The sequence below is a fragment of the Zalophus californianus genome, chromosome 16, assembly GCF_009762305.2.
Source record: "Zalophus californianus isolate mZalCal1 chromosome 16, mZalCal1.pri.v2, whole genome shotgun sequence".
Lineage (NCBI taxonomy): Eukaryota > Metazoa > Chordata > Mammalia > Carnivora > Otariidae > Zalophus > Zalophus californianus.
Genome location: NC_045610.1, coordinates 45,762,547 through 45,783,583, shown reverse-complemented (window position 1 = coordinate 45,783,583; position 21,037 = coordinate 45,762,547). Strand labels below are relative to the sequence as shown.

At 37.0% G+C, this 21,037-nt stretch overlaps 1 protein-coding gene across 9 annotated transcripts in view; it reads left to right on the top strand.

Annotated features, from left to right (window-relative positions):
• CDC27 (cell division cycle 27) overlaps positions 1–21,037 on the top strand; it is a 73,686-nt gene that overhangs the window by 36,063 nt on the left and 16,586 nt on the right. For 4 of the 9 annotated variants that reach the window (XM_027625168.2, XM_027625169.2, XM_027625163.2 and 1 more), the window contains exons 9-15: positions 337–470; positions 8,179–8,278; positions 9,242–9,449; positions 9,653–9,825; positions 13,172–13,324; positions 15,104–15,312; positions 17,767–17,884. In XM_027625168.2, the coding sequence (XP_027480969.1) occupies positions 337–470; positions 8,179–8,278; positions 9,242–9,449; positions 9,653–9,825; positions 13,172–13,324; positions 15,104–15,312; positions 17,767–17,884 (1,095 nt within the window). The remainder of the gene's footprint in view (positions 1–336; positions 471–8,178; positions 8,279–9,241; positions 9,450–9,652; positions 9,826–13,171; positions 13,325–15,103; positions 15,313–17,766; positions 17,885–21,037) is intronic. The other 5 variants (XM_027625171.2, XM_027625166.2, XM_027625170.2 and 2 more) reach the window with 3 other exon arrangements.

Sequence of the window (21,037 nt, the reverse complement as noted above, 5' to 3'; positions counted from 1 at the left end):
CCCAGGGTCCTGGGATGGAGTCCCACATCAGGCTCCCTGCTCGGCAGGGAGTCTGCTCCTCCCTCTCCCTCTCCCTCTGCCACTTCCCTGGCTTGTGCTCTCTCTTGCTCACTCTCTCCCAAATAAATAAATAAAATCTTTTAAAAAAAATGCTGAGGTTAAAATGAGGAAATAGTTCGATGTTAATCCTAATATATTAATTCACATTAATAATGACAATAATTTGTGTTTTCAGATGACAGTATATATTATGAAATCTTGCATTGGGAAAATGTAGGTGGGAGCATCATGGGTCTTTTACCATTTTCAGTGCAATTTATAATTCACAAACCTTAGACTTTTTGTGTTTTACAGTCTGTTGCCAGAATCGGCCAAACTGGAACAAAGTCTGTCTTCTCACAAAGTGGAAATAGTCGAGAGGTAACCCCAATTCTTGTTGCACAAACACAAAGTTCTGGCCCACAAACAAGGTATTTATTATGGTATCATTATTTGATATTGTTGGCTTTTCTTGCTATAAAATATGACTTTATTCACTTTAGGCAGGTTTTGACTTTCCCAAGAATTCTAGAATGACTATTACAAATTTTGAATGTGTCAAATTAGAAATTTCTAGGGGTGCCTGGCTGGCTCAGTCGGTAGAGCATGTGACTCTTGATCTTGGGGTTGTAAGTTCGGGTCCCATGCTGGGTATAGAGATTACTTAAAAAATAAAAATCTTTAAAAAAAAAAAAATTTCAAACTTACTGAAAAGACTAATGTAATTTTTAGTTGAGTATTTTAATACAAATCAAGACAAAGGTAACCAAAAGATCTTTTTATTTTATTCTAATTCCCTCATGAATTTGTTTAAACTAGATATTCTGAACACTCCTCCAAAATAATTTTCTTCTTATTACATGACCTTCATTGGTCAAGTACAGATAGGTTTCATTCTCCCCTTCCCCTGTTATGCACTTATATATACAGATCATAAAATTAATCTTCTGGTAAATCTTTAAATAATCCACTGCCACACAGAAATGGTGTTACGTAGGGTTTCTTTTTTCTGTTCAAGTACTCAAAAACAAATCATAGCTAATATTTTAAAAGAATGATACAACTCTGTCTCCTTGTAGAATAGTGAACATGTACCATAAGTCTTAAAATAGACACAGATGTACATATACTTTGACTAATGTAAAAGGCTTCAGTATTTCTGAAATGCCAAGATGGCAAGTCTCATGAGTGCCAACTCACAGACAGGTGACAGGGATTGCCTGGGGCTCAGTTATGAGAAGAAACCTGAGGCCTCCTGCAGAGCACCATTATATAGGCTGAATAAATGCTAATGTTAAAGAATATATAAACATAATTTATGGAATTATACATTTCATTTAAGCTAAACAATTATACTAACTTTAATAAACATCAATTTTTAATGATTTTGTGGGGGGTTTTTGTATTTTATCTCCTTTATTGCCTATCTTAGTTTCCTACAGTTGCCATAACAAAGTTACTGCAAACTGGATGGCTTAAAACAACAGAAGTATATTCAGGGCCATACTCCCTCTGAAGCTTCCAAGGGAAGATCCTTCCTTGTCTCTTCTAGCTTCTGGTAGCCCCAGGCATCCTTAGCTGGTGGGAGCATACCTCAATATGTGCCTCTGTCTCCACATGGTCATCTTCCCTGTGTGTCTCTATATCCAGATTTCCCTCTTATGAGGACATCAGTCATACTGAATTAGAGCTCACCCTAATGACCTCATCTTAACTTGGTTATATCGACAAAGAGCCTGCATCCAAATAAGTCACATTCATAGGTAGTGGAGGTTAGGGCTTCAGCATATTTTTGGGGAAACAGTTCAACCATAACATTGCCTTATTAACAATTACTCTTTATTTTGTCTTTTTAGAGGCTGTTTTAAGTGTTTATAGTATGTATTCTAACTTATCAAAGTCTACCTTCAAATAATGTTGTACCATATCATATATAGTATAAAACCTTATAATAGTGTGCTTTCATGCTCCTCTCCCCATCTTTATGCTATTGTTGTCATAGATTTTACCTCACATGTGTGTAAGCCTGATTGTGCATTGTTATAGTTTTTCCCTTAAATAGCCAGTTATCTTCTAGAGAGATTTTTTAAAATAAGAAAAAAATCTATTTTGTATTTACCCACGTATTTACTATTTCCGGTGCTCTTTATTTCTTTCTATAGGTTCACATTTCAATTTGGTATCCTTTTCCTTCATCTTGAAAGACTTAAAATTTCTTATAGTCCAAGTCTGCTGGTAATTAATTTTTTCAGCTTTTGTATGTCTGAAAGAGATTTTTATTTCACCTTTGTTTTGTTTTTGAAAGATATTTTCACTAGATAGAGAATTCTTGTTCATAGTTTTTTCTTTAAAGATGTTGTTCTACTGTCTTCTAGTTTGTTTTGTTTCTGACAAGAAGTCTGTCCTGCTCATTTTTTGTTCCTGTGTATGTAATGTATCTCTTTTCTGATAGTTTTATGATTTTTTTATCTCTGATTTCTGATTTTAAGTCATTTGATCATGATGTGCTGTCATGTAGTTTTCCTCTTTCTTGGCCTCCAAAGTGATTGAGCTTCTTGGATCTGTGATTTCATAGTTTTTATTAAATTTAGTTAATTTCTGGCCGTGATTTCTTCCAGTATTTTTTCTGGTCCTGCCCCCCTCTCCCTCCTGGGACACCGAGTATGTATTTATCAGACCGAGAAGTGGTCCCTCACAGTTCAGTACTGTGTTCACTTTTGTTTCCAGTCTTTTTCCTGTTTCATTTTGGATAGTGTTTATTATTATGTCTTCAGGTTAACTAATCTTTTCCTCTGCAGTGTCTAATCTGCTATGACCCCCACCAGAATGTAGATACAGTTTTAATCTCAGATGTGCTATTTTTTATCTCCAGAAGTTTGATTTGGTTCTCTCCTTTAACATGTCCATTCTTTCTTCTACCTTTTTGAGCATATGGAATATATCTATAATAGCTCTTTTGATGATTTTGTCTACTGTCCTTACTGTGTTATTTCTGGATCTGTTTTTTATTGATTTTTTTTTCTTTTCACTATAAGTTATATTTTCCTGCTTCTTTGTATGCCTAGTTTTGTTGTTGTTTTTATGCCAGTGAATGTTGGAAATTTTACGTTGTTGAGTGCTGGACTATTTTATCTTCTTTTAGATATTTCTGTTTTATTCTGGGAGGCAGTTACTTGTTAACAGTTTATTCATTTCAGGTCTCGATTTTTAAGTTTTGTTGGGTAGGACAAGAGTGGCCTTTAGTTGAGACTAATTTTGCCCCACTACCGAGGCAGTATCCTTTCAGTACTCAGTGACCTGCTGAGTATGATGTTTCTTCATTCTGGCTATTGAAAATATGAGCTACTCCCAGCCCAGGGTGAGCTCCAAGAATTGTTCTGCCAGCTCCTTTGCAAGAGTTCTTTCTCTAGATTCAGGTAGTTTTCCTCACTGTAATACTATAGTAAGTTCTGATACTAACTACCCAGACATAGCATAGACTCTGTAGGCAAGATCATAGCCCCAGCAAGACTTAACAAATCTTGTTGACTTAGCAACTACAATTTCAAGGGTTCCCTGGGCCACCTTCACTTCTGACCAACTACCTACAAATTTGAGGGTTCTTACTACCCCCTGAGGTTTAATATGCTAGGACAGTTCATAGAATCTAGGAAAGTTCTATACTTACAGTTTTATTATAAAGGGTACCAGTCAGGACCAGACAAACGAGGCCCATAGGATGAGGTCTGGGAGGGTCCTGAACACAGAGCTTCTGTGTCCTTTCCCCTGGGTGAGACGTGTCACCTCACCAGTGCATCTGTGTGTTCGCCAACCAGGAAGCTCAACTGAGTTTTGGTAGTCAAAGTTTTTTGTGTTTTTTTTTTTTTTTTTTTTAAGATTTTATTTATTTATTTGACAGAGAGCACAAGGAGGCAGAGAGGCAGGCAGAGGGAGAGGGAGGGAGAAGCAGGCTCCCCGCTGAGCAGGGAGCCCAATGCAGGACTCGGCAGCCCAAGGCAGCCACTTAACTGACTGAGTCACCCAGGTGCCCCGGTAGTCAAAGTTTTTATTGGAGTTACATTACATAGGTATGATAGGTTGTGTCATTGGTCATGTGATTTAACTCAGTCTCCAGCCGCTGTCCCCTTCCTAGAGAAGGTCAGGCTGTTAACACCCAGCTCAGCTCAAAGCTTCAACTGTCTAATCACTGGTTGGTCTTTCCAACATGGCCAGCCCAGTATTCTGAACCTATCTAGGGCCACCACAAGTCATTTCATCAGCATAAACTCAGGTGTGGTCTTAGGGGCCCACCATGAAGAACAAAAACACTCATAGTGCTTGAGAAATTCCGAGCATGTGGGCGCCTGGTTTTCTCAGTATTAAGCATCTGCCTTCAGCTCAGGTCATGATCCCAGGGTCCTGGGATTGAGCCCCGCATCTTCTCCCTCTCCCACTCCCCCTGCTTGTGTTCCCTCTCTTGCTGTCTCTCTCTCTGCCAAATAAATAAATAAAATCTTTAAAAAAAAAGAGAGAGAGAGAAATTTAGAAGCTGCTTCTCAAGAATTCAGGACAAAGACCAGATGAGTTTTTTATTATAACACACTCAAACAGTTGCACTACTCAGTTTCAACTGCAGATTCTAGGAAAACTTCCAGCAGATCTCTGAAGCTCTCCTTCTTTGTAGCTCTCCCCTTTCTAGTACTCTGACCTTCATATTCTAGCTGCCTTCACTTCCTGGAAGTCTCAACATTTTCTTCTCAACACAGGAAGACCACTGAGTTCTGTTTGTGTTCCCTTTCCCTCTGTCCTCAGAATTCTCAGGCATATGTGCTTGCTGTCCAAAGTCTGAAAAGCATCGTTTAATATAGTTTGTTCAGTGTTAATAGTTGTTTAAGATGGGATAGTAAATCTGGTCCATTTTACTTGTACATTTACAATTGGCAGTGGAAGTCTGTTTTTGTTTTTTTTTAGAAAGTTGTTTTTTTAGAGTTGATTAGAATAGCATAGTTCTCTTAGCTAAATTTCCCCAAAAAGTTTGTATGTTATCATTTTCTCTACATATATTAACCTCTAAAAATAATTTTTATATTCTTTCCAAGGCATCTTCTTATAACTAGCATTCATATTTTATTACGAAATCATAAAATGATACTAACAAAAACTTTTTATTTTTCTTAAAGATTTTATTTTATTTATTTGAGATTGAGAGAGAGTGAGAATGAGCATGAGCAGGGCTTGGAGGGGAGAGGCAGAAGCAGACTCCCTGCTGAGCAGGGAGCCTGCCTCAGGGCTTGATCCCAGAACCCCGAAATCACCACCCGAGCCAAAGGCAGACACTCAACCGACCGAACCACCCAGGCACCCCTACCAGAACTTTTTAAAAAAGTGTTTAATATAACTGGCACTTAATCACATAGGTAATAAGTGATAGAATTGATTTCAGACCTCAACAGTCTGATTCTAGAGCACATTCCTTTCATTCTCAAATTCCTAGTTAAAAAGATGCAAGTTATAAAGAGATGAGTATATTTCATGGCTACGACCAATGTTTCAAACTCACTCAGTATCCTGCTTCATTTTTCTGATGCCTGTCAGACTTTGGACATTTTTTTCTTTTGTCAAATTACCCTTCGGAGCTAACAGAACCATAATGAAAATTATGATTAGGAAGAGTTTGTCTTCTTCATCCTCCTAGCCCCAGAATCATCTTACTATTATTTTTACTTCTACCCCCACAAGATTCATGTTATACTCCTGCAACTTTTCTTGGCTTTTAAGAAGTCTCAGCATTTTTTCTCAGGCTTGTCCTCCCTATAAACTGCTCCATGGATGAAATTATTCCCTCCCACTTCTCAGGCAAACTCTTTTCTTGACAACATATAATTCACATTTGTAGCATAAATGACATAGTTGTTCAAATAAAGAATATTGTACTTTTAAAAATGAATCAACTTCTGTAAAAGGCAAAACTATGGAAACAATAAAAAAGATCAGTAGTTGCCAGGGGTTGGAGGGGGGAGGGATGAGTAGGCAGAGCGCGCAGGATTAGGGCAGTGAAAATTTTCTTTATGATACCATGATGGATATATGTCATTATATATTCACACATACCTATAGAATGAACAAAACCACGGGTGAACTCTATCATAAAACTGTCGACTTTATAATACATCAGTGTAGATCCATCACCTATAACAAATGTCCCACTCTGGTGAGGCATGTTGATAATGGGGATGTTGGGGGCAGGGGTATATGGTACATCTCTCTGTACCTTCCCCTCAATTTTGCTGTGAACCCTAATCTCCTCTGAAAAAAAATCCTAGGGGGACACCTGGGTGGCTCAGTCAGTTAAGTGTCTGTCTTTGACTCAGGTCATGATCCCAGGGTCCTGGGATTAAGTCCTGCATCAGGCTCCTTGCTTGGTGGGGAGCCTGTTTCTCCCTCTGCCTACCACTCCCCTTGCTTCTGCGCTCTCTCACTCTTTCTCTCTGACAAATAAATATATATATAAAATCTCTTTTAAAAAAATAAGTAAAAAATCCTAGGGATGCCTGGGTGGCTCTGTCGGTTAAGTGTCTTCCTTTGGCTCAGGTCATGATCCCAGGCTCCTGGGATCGAGTTCCGTATCAGACTCCTTACTTGGTGGGGAGCCTGCTTCTCCCTCAGCCTGCCACTCCCCCTGCTTGTGCTCTCTCTCTCTTGCTCTTTCTCTCTCTGACAAATAAGTAAATAAAATCTTTTTTTTTTAAGATTTTATTTATTTATTTGACTGAAAGAGAGAGAGAGAGACAGTGAGAGAGGGAACACAAGCAGGGGCAGAGGGAGAGGGAGAAGCAGGCTTCCTGCGGAGCAGGGAGCCCGATGTGGGGCTCGATCCCAGGACCCTGGGATCATGACCCAAGCCGAAGGCAGACGCTTAACGACTGAGCCACCCAGGTGCCCCTAAAATCTTTTTTTAAAAATTAAAAAAAAAAATAATAAAATCCTAATTTAAAAAAAATGTATCGGATCGCCTGGGTGGCACAGTCAGTTAAGCATCTGACTCTTGGTTTCAGTTCAGGTCGTGATCTCAGGGTCGTGAGATCAAGCTCCACGTAGGGCTCCGCACTCAGTGAAGAGTCTGCTTAAGACTCGATCTCTCTCTCTCTCTCTCTCTCTCTCTCTCTCTCTCTCTCTCTCTCTCTCCCTCTCTCTCCCTCTCTCCCTCTCTCCCTCTCTCCCTCTCTCCCTCTCTCCCTCTCTCCCTCTCTCCCCCTCTCCCCCTCTTCCCCCTCCCTTTGCCCCCCCCGCTCTCTCTCTCTAAAATAAATCTTTTAAAAAAGTAAAATAAATAAAAATTAAAAATACATATAAAAATGTATCATAAAATAAAATTAATAAATCAACCTAAGTGACCTCACTTGCTGTAATACCTACACTGAGATTCTGTCTTTTGGAAAGGTAAGAGCAGCCTGGGCTTTCTGTACTCACTGGTCAGTGTCTCTTTTATTCTTAGAAGCCTCTTTGACGCAAATTCAGGTAACTAGTGGGATTTCACATAAACTGTAAACCATTTAGTCCATAGACTGACCCACTCTCAGGTAACTTGAGGTTTTAAGTTTGCTCACTTTCTAAGAATGGAATCCTTGTACCTTAGAGTTTGCCTTTTAAATTTAAAAAAAAAATGTACCCAGGCAATTATTAGATTCCTTTAGTTCTCAACAGAATTAACCTTGATGTGGTAGTTTGAATTTATAAGGAAATAATAATTGTTCTAGTGGTATTTATTTGTTGGCAAATATCCCACATGTAGACTATCCATGTCCAACTGTCTTTTTTTCTCTAATTCGCTATGGTTGCAAATGAGGGCTAGAGAGAATTAGTTTATAGATGTGTTTATCATTTATTGATCTACAGTTTTTATGTGGATTGTTTTAAGTTCACATTAGCAATTTCAGATAGAGTGAAGCTCTGTGCTATAATCTTTATTATTTTATGGTAATACAGATAGCTTTTAGATTCTTAGTTTTCATAGAGGGATGACAAATGGACCGACCAAACTCATCATCTTTAGAATACAAACATGATGAATGTGTTTTTTAATGTATCTGAATTGAAACAATAGGTAGTACTCATAAGCTGGGTTTTTTTTTTTAATGTCTACTTTTATCATTTTTTTAGTACAACACCTCAGGTATTGAGCCCCACTATCACATCTCCCCCAAACGCACTGCCTCGAAGAAGTTCACGTCTTTTTACTAGTGACAGCTCTACGACCAAGGTAATTTAAAGATTTCCATATGTCACATTTACTTAATGCTTCCCCCTCCATCTCTAATAAATAAATTGAGAGACTATTTAAATTTTTCTAATGTTTTTGTAATTTATAAAGCTGTCTATAACATTTATAAATTTTCTTGGTTCTTTAATAAATATTATAAAACATTGTTCAAAGGACAAAATTGTGATGGGAGACAGATCAGTGGTTATTAGGAGTTAGGACTTGGGGGAAGATATGACTACTAGAGCATAGCACAAAGGAATTTTTTTGTGTAGTGGTCAGACAGTCCTATATCCTTATTGTGGTGGTTGATTACATGAAGCATACATGTGATAAAATTTCATAGAACTATCATGTCAAAAAAAAAAAGTATATGTAAAAACTGATGAAATCCAAATAAGATGTGTAATTTAGTTGATAGTATTGAACCAATTCAGTCTCCTGGATTTGATGATGTCCTGTGGCTATGTCAGATATTCTCACTAGGAAAATTAGGGGAAGGATAAATTTCCTGTGTTTTTTTTGCACATTTCTTTGTACAAGGACCTCATTATGCCCTTGGTAAATTTTGTTGGTCCATTGACAAATATTATGGATAATTTTTAACTTTGACATGAACAATTCAACAGTTTTATAACTTATCAGTTATAATGCTCTGAGACAGGTAATACTGCATCCATTTATTTTCTTATTTTTAAATAATGAAAGTTATACACTTTCAGAAAAGAGCAACAAACACTTAATACTGATTTACCTTGCACACTAGTTCATTGATACAATTTATTTTCAGAATTGTTACATTTAAAATTAAATGACTTTGAAAATTTTTATTATAAATTTTTTCTGAGAAAAATTTAGACCAGTCAAAACTATATATTTATTTTGTGACTAATACTTGAGAAAGAATTGGGAAGTCTAAAATACATGCATTTAACAAGTGTGGAATTTTCCTCCTTTTTACAGGAGAATAGCAAAAAGTTAAAAATGAAGTTTCCACCTAAAATCCCAAACAGAAAAACTAAAAGTAAAACTAATAAAGGAGGAATAACTCAACCCAACATAAATGATAGCCTGGAAATTACAAAATTGGACTCTTCCATCATTTCAGAAGGGAAAATCTCCACAATCACACCTCAGATCCAGGCATTTAATCTACAGAAAGCAGCAGCAGGTCTGTTTTAAACGCTTAATATCTTCTTTATTTTATTTTATTCACTTATTTTAAGTAAGTTTTTTAATGTTCATTAAAGTACCTTCCATTTTTTCTAGATAGATGTTGGAATTTTTAATAAATTATTTTGTACTAGCCTTTCTAGAAAACCAAACTGTTTTATTTTGTTTTCCTCCTTTGTTTACTATATTGTTTTCTCCTAGAAGGTTTGATGAGCCTTCTTCGTGAAATGGGGAAAGGTTATTTAGCTTTGTGCTCATACAACTGCAAAGAAGCTATAAATATCTTGAGCCACCTACCTTCTCACCACTACAATACTGGTTGGGTACTGTGCCAAATTGGAAGGGCCTATTTTGAACTTTCAGAGTACATGCAAGTAAGTATAGAAAACTGTTTACATGCCTTTTTAGAGCTAGTTAAAATGCCTGTGCTTGAGACAGCTAGATCTAACAGGTCAATATTTAGGGGCACAAGGGTGGCTTGGTTAAGCATCTGACTCTTGATCTCAGCTCAGGTCTTGATCTCAGGGTTGTGAGTTCAAGTCCCACCTTGGGCTCCACACTGGGTGTGCAGCTGTTTAAAATTAAAAAAAAAAAAGGTCAATATTTATTATGTAATGTCTTTATTTTCTGAGCATTTTAATATATAAATAGACAATTTTTTCTTGTGTTAAAGGGTGAGTAGTTTAAATTTGGGGAGATTGCTTGAGATAGATTTGTAGAGTATTCAAGTCATCCATATATTCTTGTTTTTGTTTTTTTTTAAGATTTTATTTATTTATTCATGAAAGACAGAGAGAGAGAGAGAGAGAGAGAGCGCGGCAGAGGGAGAAGCAGGCTCCCAAGGAGCAGGGAGCCCAATGCAGGACTCGATCCCAGGACCCTGGGATCATGACCTTGAGCCGAAGGCAGATGCTTAACCATCTGAGCCACCCAGGCGCCCACATATAATCTTTTTTTTTTTTTAAGATTTTATTTATTTTAGAGCAAGAGATCTCAAGCAGGGGGAGGGGCAGAAGGAGAGGGAAAGAGGGAATCCGAGGCAGACTCTGTGCCAAGTGCAGAGCCCTACACAGGCCTCAATCTCAAGACCCTGAGATCATGACCTGAGCTGAAATCAAGAGTTGGACACTTAACCAACTGAGCCATCCAGGCACCCACATCCATATATTCTTATGGAAATATATTCTTATGTGAAATATTTATACCCTACCCCGTTGGATCTGAAAATATATATTACCATGTAATAGGTGTTTATAATAAAAAATTTTTCTACTATATGCAGAGTTCCTACTGGGCTGAATTTTTGACATTTCATATGTTTTATAATCTTGAAAAATACTATGAAGAAAACTGTATATAATGGAGGACATAATGTCCTCAAGACTTTTATCCTTTAGTTTTAATTACATTCGTTGCTTAAGTTATCTGTTTATACCAGAAAAGGAGATTATAAACACAAAGCCAAAGAAAATTCTAATTTCCAATTTAAATTTCCTACCCACAGCTCAATGGCTGGGTGGCTCTGTCGGTTAAGCGTCTGCCTTCAGCTCAGGTCATGATCCCAGGGTCCTGGGATCGAGCCCCATGTCGGGCTCTCTGCGCAGCAGAGTCTGCTTCTTCCTCTCCCTCTGCCTGCTGCTCTCCCTGCTTATTCTCTCTCTCTCTGTCAAATAAATAAATAAAATATTTAATTAATTAATTTTCTACCCAGTTTACCTTCCAAGCATTTTCTCTCCCCACCCCTAAACTTAAAAAAATTGTTTAAAACTTTAAAAAATATATATATTAATAAAATTTCTCTAAAATAAATTATTTGAAGTTTATAATAAAGTTACTTTTTTGTCCTGTTTACTTTCAGTTCATTTATTCAGTGCATGTTATGTCTTAGATTCTCTTCTAGACTCTGTAATACAGCTAGACAGATAATTGCTTGCCTTTATAGAGCTTGCATTCTAGTAAGAGAGATAGATTGTAATCCAATACATGTACAAGGACAGGTAGCAATAGGTCATAGGAAGAAAAAAATGAAGCATGATAAGGGGATTGCAGGACAATGATATATGGAGCTATTTGCCAGAAGGTATGCTCAGAGAAAGGAGGTGACTCCTTCATGAGCCATGCAGAGATCTGGGGTGAAGTGTATTCTACGTAGAGAATAAATACAGAAGATACCAACTCATGTATTACTGTATGGTAAAGAAAGAAGTGTTGCTGTAGACAGATTAGCCTTATTCATTGCTAGAAATTCCATGTTTGGATAATGATCCTTTACTGATACATAGGCAAAAGCTGTGTTTGGCAAGCCCCTTTCAAAATTATTTCTAATTTATTATTTCACAGGTACTTTAAAATACATAATTTTTATTGTTTCCCTCTAATTATAGAGCAGTGTCCCAGATACTTAACTAAAGAGAAGCCTTTGTTTCAACTTAATTTACTTAATTTCATGAGTTTTTTTCATTTTTCTTTTTGTCTCTGCCACAGTCACTTTTCAGAGGAAGCAATAGATCCTGAAAAATTTGAAACCAAAAGATTTCCAAAACCCATATTTGACTTGTGGTTAGGTCTGTCTTATAACCAATGCGTATTGGAAAAACTTACCTATAACTTTTAAGGGATTTCAGAGAAGTTAAAAATCATTAAGCTAATCCTAGATAATATATGGCCATTTCTTAGAGTTCCTAGTTTTATAAATGCTGTTTCTTTATTTTCCACCATCTTCATTTCATTAAGAACTGTCCACATATTTTTTATTCAAAACTAAACTTGACTTTCAGAATTTTGAACTTTTGAATTAATAAACTAGGGAACTGCTAATTGGTTTTATAAAACCCAAAGCCTTGGGCACCTGGATGGCTCAGTTGTTAAGCGTCTGCCTTCGGCTCAGGTCATGATCCTGGGGTCCTGGGATCGAGCCCTGCATCGGGCTCCCGGCTCCGCAGGAGGTCTGCTTCTCCCTCTCTCTCTCCCCCTGCTTGTGTTCCCTCTCTCACTGTGTCTCTCTCTGTCAAATAAATAAAATCTTTTAAAAAATAAAATAAATAAAATCCAAAGCCTCAAGGTGAGAGAAACCATTCTGGGAGCTGTGAGTGAGGGGAGGAAAAAAGTAGCGGAGGAGGGACCCTAAAGTCAGGTTAGTGCTGCAAAGGAAAAGAGAATCACTAGGCTGGAGCTACAGTTCCCCCGCAGGTATGACATCCGTGGGTATGCTCAGTGTTCAACATGCCATAGCATTGGTAGCCAACTGAACCTGTTTTTCCCCTAAAGTTTTTAGCTCAACCTCTTAATAAAAGTCAGTGCACAAGTAGTTTTGTGTTACAGAAATCATTATTCTCTCACTTTTCCTGAGTTATTCTATAAAGCCATTAAGAAAACTTGGAAATGTATTTTTTGAGAATAAAATAATTGACTTGGCCTTTATAAATTGTAACTTTGTGTAGATTTCTCCTCTGTCATTTTGCTGGAAACGTAGGTTTTCTTTTCACAGTTAATGCTCTTACCATGACTTGTGTATACCTAGGTTAAGTGTGAATTTGATTACCTCAATATTTGACCTATTGTGGAACATTGTTCATTGCGACCCTATGTTATTACTAATTCACATAAACACTGTAAAACAAGGCAGCATTTAGGTCCCATGAGAATAGTGCCCAGTGCTCTCCCTGCATATATGTGAATTGTATCAACTTATTTTCCCATTAACTAGTTTTTTTATTTCAGGCTGAAAGAATATTCTCAGAGGTTAGAAGGATTGAGAATTACAGAGTTGAAGGCATGGAGATCTACTCTACAACACTTTGGCATCTTCAAAAAGATGTTGCTCTTTCAGTTCTTTCAAAAGACTTAACAGACATGGATAAAAATTCACCAGAGGTATGATAACTGAAACACTTTGCTTATGTAGTTGTCTTCTGATCACCCTTGCCACGTGGGGATGAAGCAAGTAATTCAAACACCATTTAGCATCATCCACACTTTTTCACCCTTTTCTACAGGCAGAGAGGGACTCAGAGAAGAGAAAAGTCCTAGAATATGTGGTGCAGATTCATAAGCATATATTTTATTCAAGATTAATCAAGATTTGGCTATATTATAATTGCTGATGTTGGGGCATCTGGGTGGCACAGTCAGTTCCGCATCCAACTCTTGGTTTCAGCTCAGGTCTGATCTCAGGGTTGTGAGATCGAGCCCTGTGTCAGGCTCCGTGCTCAGTGCAGAGTCTGCTTGGTTTCTCTCTCCCTCGCCCTCCCCACTGCCCACACTCATGTGTGCGCGTTCTCTGTCGATCTCACTGAAATAAATAAATATTTTTAAAAAAAATTGCTGTTGCCAGCGGGATTAGTGTTCATTAAGCAGAAATTATGTAGATTGGAAAATGCTAATTTTATTTTATTTTCTTTTTTCTTTTTCTTTTTTTAAGATTTTTATTTATTTATCTGAGAGCGAGAATGAGAGAGAGAGAGAGCACATGAGAAGGGGGGAGGGTCAGAGGGAGAAGCAGACTCCCCGCTGAGCAGGGAGCCCGATGCGGGACTCGATCCTGGGACTCCAGAATCATGACCTGAGCCGAAGGCAGTCGCTTAACCAACTGAGCCACCCAGGCGCCCAAAAAGCGCTAATTTTAAATTAGAGTAAAATAGTGCTTTTTTTATTGTCATTTTATAGGCACAATTCATTTGCATACTCCAGTCCTGTAAGAATTGTTATTTCATTGCATCTCAAGAATAGTTAGTGGTACTTGTATAACATATCTAATCTTAGAATTAAATTAAAAACAGTCAATTCTCATTATTCTTGGTAGTTATGTTCTAGTTTCTGTAAACACTATTATTAGCAAAGACTGGATCGTTTTATTTGGGGGAAATGTGTACACACACACATCCTAAAAACAACCCATCCTGGTAGATTTTATTATCTTTATTTTATATAAAAGAGAAAATGCTATTCAGAAGTGTTAAGGTGATTTGCCTGAGGCTACCCTACAACAGGTACCTTATTTAGGATTCAATCTCTGTCCACCTGGCCCCAGAGCCAGAACTTCTTGCCCTGCACTGTACTTTCCCCTACACTCTCTATCCTTTGGTCATCTCTATGTGAGAGATGAAACAAGGAGGCATAGAGTCACCTTTTTTTTTTTTTTACCTCAACTGGGACCGTACCTGTTGGACAACTCATATGTTGGGTGACCACTAAAGCACTCCAGTGTAGAGTTTGGTTTTACAAATACTATAAATTTTTACAAGTAGACAAATACACCAATATGAAATCACGAACAATGAGGATCAACTGTATCTATTAAAACTTCAGGGGGGTGCTAGGTGGCACAGTCGGTTGAGCATCTAACTCTTGGTTTCGGCTTAGGTCCTGAACTTAGGGCTCAGAGCTGTGAGATCGAGCCCCCGACAGGCTCCAGGCTCAGTGCTAAGTCTGCTCCAGATTCCTTCTCCCTCTCCCTCTTCCTCCGCCCCTCCCCCATGTTCTCATGCTCTCTCTCTTTCTCTCTCAAATTTTAAAAAAAGATAACTTCAGTTTTTGTTTTTCTGTTCTCAGTGAGTTCTGAGTCTTGATTTTAGTCATAAATTTGGTTTTGTTAGAAAAATTGAAACAAAATTTTAATTATATATTTGGTTTTTGTTTCCATCTTTTTTTAAGGCCTGGTGTGCTGCAGGGAACTGTTTCAGTTTGCAGCGGGAACATGATATTGCAATTAAATTCTTCCAGAGAGCCATCCAGGTTGATCCAAATTATGCTTATGCCTATACGCTATTAGGGCATGAGTTTGTATTAACTGAGGAATTAGACAAAGCATTAGCTTGTTTTCGAAATGCTATCAGAGTCAATCCAAGACATTATAATGCATGGTAAGTGCTAATGAAGTGGAAAGATGATGTCTTACTGATGGGACTGATATTCAGTAATTTTTTTTGTTAGATATCTCTTTATTGTCATGAATTTGGTTACTAATACTTAAGAGTAGTACATACTGGTTGGATAAGTTGTAACCAAAACTTTTTTTTACATGAAATATGTACCTTTAACAAACTCTTAAGTTAACTAATAATCAAATACTAGATCCTTATACTCAACAGTTTCAACCTTTTCTCCTACCAAGCTTTTGAAAATAATTGATTTTGTTATTTGATTTGTTTCTTTTTCTTAGAACAGTGAAACAGTGATTCGTATACAATATGGTTGGGAAAGTGGAGAGGACTAGTATAATCACCTATTGGGTAGTAGAAAATAAACATTGAGAACTATCCACTAGTTGTTGCTCTTTACAGTGTTCTGGTTTATTAAATACCAGTCTAGTTCATTAGCTTTATGTAGAACTCAGTGTTCCAGTTTATTAAGTAATGTCTCTATTGAGGAAGTTACCTGGCTCATATAGTTAACAAATGAAGAAGGCATTAAAAAGTTTGTTCTTACTTCTGCCTCAACACTGTATCTACTGCTGACATTTTATTGTATTTTTCTTGACTGACTTAATAGTTTTACATATCAAGAATTGTAATTCTGATATCATAACTCTGCTACAGTTTTTATGTCAGACATGGTTTTATTTTTATCTTTTTAGGTAGTCATTATAGCAATTGAATTTTCATTCTGTCACTAAATCTGAATCCCTGTATTATTAAAACATATTTTTTTGATCTGTGTATATATGTTTTTTAATGGATTATATCTCATTTCTAAGTAGTTACATTACCTAAAAGATGTCCTGACAAATGCTGGCTTCTGCTGACATATTAAACAGTCCAGCTTGCTGATACTGCCTTCTCTTCACATAAAGTACTCTGTAATATTTTAAGAACTCAGTTTTCAATAGGACTTGTGTTGTTTTTTAAACGTTTGGGTATGTCCTATATTATAATAGTTGCATTCTTAAACCTTACCATATCAAAAATTGTTATAAAAATAAGGAATTTAGGTAATTTTAAGTATCTAACTTAAAGTATCTAAACTTAAAATTTATTATTCCAAATCCAGAGTAGTCTTTCTTTTGTTGTTCCACCATCACCATTATTAGCACAGAGCTTTTTATACCTTTTCTTTGCCCCAAATATAAGAAGATATATTGTGCTTTCTTCTTATTCATTCATTTGGTGTTTATTCCCCATTGTCATTATCTAGTTATAGCCAAAAGAGGTCTCCTTAATGTAAATCAGTCACATTATGTTCATTTGATGTTTTGAAAATTCAGAAGAAATACCTGTATATCAAGTTAATATGCTTTTACATAGCCTTTAAAATTTATACTTTTGGGGGTGCCTGGGTGGCTCAGTCATTAAACGTCTGCCTTTGGCTCAGGTCATGATCCCAGGGTCCTGGGATCGAGCCCCGCATCGGGCTGCCTGCTCCACGGGAAGCCCGCTTCTCCCTCTCCCACTCCCTCTGCCTGCATTCCCTCTCTCGCTATCTCTGTCTCTGTCAAATAAATAAATAAAATCTTAAAAAAATAAAATAAAATTTATAATTTTTAAGTCTGTAGGAGTATGTTTTGATATAGTGAGGAGAGGGGAAGCAGAACGTGACACTATGTATATGTAATTATGATATATATGCATTTGCACCAATAATATAGAAATAGCATTGTTAAGAGTTTAGGGTTTAGAATCATAAAGGAAGGATCTGCTTATAATCCTTATTAGCTGTATAATTTTGGTCATGTTATTTAACTTCTCTAAACTCATTTTCCTTATTTGAAATGTGAGTGATAACAATACCTATCTCAGCTTGGGTCATGGTCCCAGGGTCCTGGGATTGAGCCCCGCATCAGGCTCCCTGCTCCACGGGAAGCCTGCTTCTGCCTCTGCCACTCCCACTGCTTGTGCTCCCTCTCTTGCTGTGTCTCTCTCTGTCAAATAAATAAATAAAATCTTTAAAAAAAATACCTATCTCGTTTCCTCCTAGGATTAAATGAGATAATTCACATAAAGAGTTTAACAAAGTTATTGGCACACACATAATTAGCCACTCAGTAAAAATGAGCTGTTAAATCTAGATTGTAATGATGGATTTAAGGATGTAGTTTCTTTTTTCCCTATTGTCAAAGTTCTATTTGATTGATTTGATTTATTGTTTTTACTTATAAAAGTGATTTGTCTAAAATGCTTTGATGAAAAAAATTTTTTAAAAAATGAAATGCTTTGATGATTTTCTTATCATGATTGATAGTTTTTGCCTCTCTGAGACCACCAGTATTTCTCCTAGTTTATTAAAATGCCAGATTCCATAACATACCCTTTTATTAGTTGAACTAAATTACCAGCCAAAAGTTCATATCCCTAAAATTATACTTTATTTTATACTTTCAGGTATGGTTTAGGAATGATTTATTACAAGCAAGAAAAATTCAGCCTTGCAGAAATGCATTTCCAGAAAGCACTTGATATCAACCCTCAAAGTTCAGTTTTACTTTGCCACATTGGAGTAGTAAGTAGCTTTCCAAATATTTTTCAGTGAATCTCCCTTGTGAAATGTGTTTGTTATTGACTTAATTGCTGTGGTGAAAATTAGGGCTTTTTGTTTGTTTGTTTGTTTATATTCTTGGAACAATATTGTGGCTTACTTTATAGCCAAAATACCACCTTTTTCCTTGCATAAAGAGAAATCACTGGAGTACCCTCATTCCTCAGGCAAGTCCATTTCTCTGAGCTTCCATTTTATAAATGACAAGTAATACCATTTTATCTACCTCATAGGGCTGTTGTAAGACTCACATGAGATACTTCATATTTTGAAAGCACTTTTTTCCATGTTAATATTTAGCTCCTAAATTCAGTAATTATTATTTCAAGACAAATGGTTCCTATGTTTTAGCTGATGAGTGATATAGATATGTCAGAACTAATTAAAATTCTTTTTTTATTTTACTTTATTTTTTATTTAAATTCAATTAATTAACATATAGTGTATTAATAGTTTCAGAGGTAGGGGCGCCTGGGTGGCTCAGATGGTTAAGCATTTGCCTTCGGCTCAGGTCATAATCCCAGGGTCCTGGATCGAGCCCCGCATCGGGCTCCCAGCTCCGCGGGGGGCCTGCTTCTCCCTCTCCTGCTCCCCCTGCTCGTGTTCCCTCTCTCGCTGTGTCTCTCTCTATCAAATAAATAAATAAAATCTTTAAAAAAAAAAAAAGGATGCTATACTTTGTCAGATGCTTTTTCTTTATCTATTGAGAGGATTATATGGTTCTTGTCTGTTCTTTTATTTATGTAGTATATTACATTGATTGACTTTGGATGTTGAACCACCCTTGCAGCCCAGGGATAAATTCCACTTGGTCATGGTGAATAATCCTTTTAATGTACTGTTGGAACCCTTTGGCCAGTATCTTGGTGAGCATTTTTGCATCCATGTTCATCAGGGATATAGGTCTGTAATTCTTCTTTGTGGGGTCTTTGTCTGGCTTTGGGATCAAGGTAATGCTGGCCTCATAGAAAGAGTTTAGAAGTTTTCCTTCCGGGACACCTGAGTGGCTCAGTCGGTTGGGTGTCTGCCTTTACTCAGTTCATGATCCCAGGTTCCTGGGATCCAGTCCCACATCAGGCTCCCTGCTCAGTGGGAAGCCTGCTTCTCCCTCTCACACTCCCCCTGCTTGTGTTCCTGCTCTCACTGTCTCTCTCTCTGTCAAATAAATAAATAAATAAAATCTTTAAAAAAAAGAAAAAGTTTTCCTTCCATTTCTTTTTGTTATTTCCTTTTTTTTAATTGAAGTATAGTTGACACACAATGTAACAGTATTACATTGGTTTCAGGTGTACAGCATAGTGATTCAGTAGCTCTATACATCATTCAGTCCGTTTCTTTTTTTGAAACAGCTTCAGAAGAATAGGTGTTAATTCTTCTTTACATGTTTGGTAGAATTCCCCTGGGAAGCTCTCTGGTCCTAGACTCTGGTTTGTTGGGAGATTTTTGATTACTGTTTCAATTTCCTTGCTGGTTATGGGTCTGTTCAGGTTTGCTGTTTCTGCCTGTTTCAGTTTTGGCAGTTCGTACATCTCCATGGATACATCCATTTCTTTGAGATTGCCTAATTTGTTGGCATATAGTTGCTCATGATATATTCTTATAATTGTTTGTATTTCTTCAGTGTTAGTTGTGATCTCTTTCATTAATGATTTTATTTATTTGGGTCCTTTCTCTTTTCTTTTTGATAAGTCTGGCCAGAGGTTTATCAGTCTTACTAATTCTTTCAAAGAACCATTTCCTAGTTGATCTCTTGATCTGTTCTACTGTTCTTTTGGTTTCTATTTCATTGATTTCTGCTCTAATCTTTTTTAATTCTCTTCTCCTGCTGACTTTAGACTATCTGCTGTTCTTTCTCCAGCTCCTTTAGGTGTAAGGTTAGGTTGTGAATTTGAGACCTTTCTTGTTTCTTGAGAAAGGCTTGTATTGCTATATACTTCCTTCTTAGGATTGCCTTTACTGCATCCCAAAGGTTTTGAACAGTTGTGTTTTCATTTTCATTTGTTTCCATGAATTTTTTTTTAATTCTTTAATTTTCTGGTTGACCCATTCATTCCTTAGTAGGATGCTCTTTAACCTCCATGTATTTGAGTTCCTTCCAAATTTCCTCTTGTGGTTGAGTTCAACTTTCAAAGCATTGTGGTCTGAAAATATGCAGGGAATGATCCAAATCTTTTGGTACTGATTGAGGCCTGATTTGTGACCTAGTATGTGGTCTATTCTGGAGAATGTTCCATATGCACTCGAGAAGAATGTATATTCTGTTCCTTTAGGATGGAATGCTCTGAATATATCTGTGAAGTCCATCTGGTCCAGAGTGTCATTCAAAGCCCTTGTTTCCTTATTGATCTTCTGCTTAGATGATCTGTCCATTGCGGTGAGTGGGGTGTTGCAGTCTCCTACTCTTATTCTATTATCATCAATGTGTTTCTTTAATTTCGTTATTAATTGGTTTATATAATTGGCTGCTCCCATGTTAGGGGCATAAATATTTACAATTGTTAGATATTCTTGTTGGATGGACCCTTTAATTATGATATAGTATCCTTCCTCATCTCCTATTACAGTCTTTGGTTTAAAATCTGATTTGCCTGATATAAGGATTGCTACCCCAGCTTTCTTTTGATATCCGTTAGCATGGTAAATGGTTTTCTACCCCCTCACTTTGAATCTGGAGGTGTCTTGGGGTCTAAAATGAGTCTCTTGGGGGTGCTTGGGTGGCTCAGTCAGTTAAGCATCTGCTTTTGGCTCAGGTCATAATCCCAGGATCAAGCCCCACATTGGGCTCCCTGCTCATTGGGGAGCCTGCTTCTCCCTCTCCCTCTGTCTGCTGCTCTGCCTACTTGTGCTCTCTCTCTGTCTCTCTGTCAAATAAATAAATAAAATCTTCAAAAAAATTTTAAATAATAAAAATAAAATAAGTCTCTTGCAGACAGCATATGGATGGGTCTTGCTTTTTTATCTAATCTGATACCTTGTATCTTTTGATTGGGGCATTTAGCCCATTTATAGTCAGGGTAACTATTGAAAGATATGAATTTTGTGCCATTGTATTACCTATAAAGCCACTGTTTCTGTATATTGTCTTTGTTCCTTTCTGGTCTATGTTACTTTTGGGCT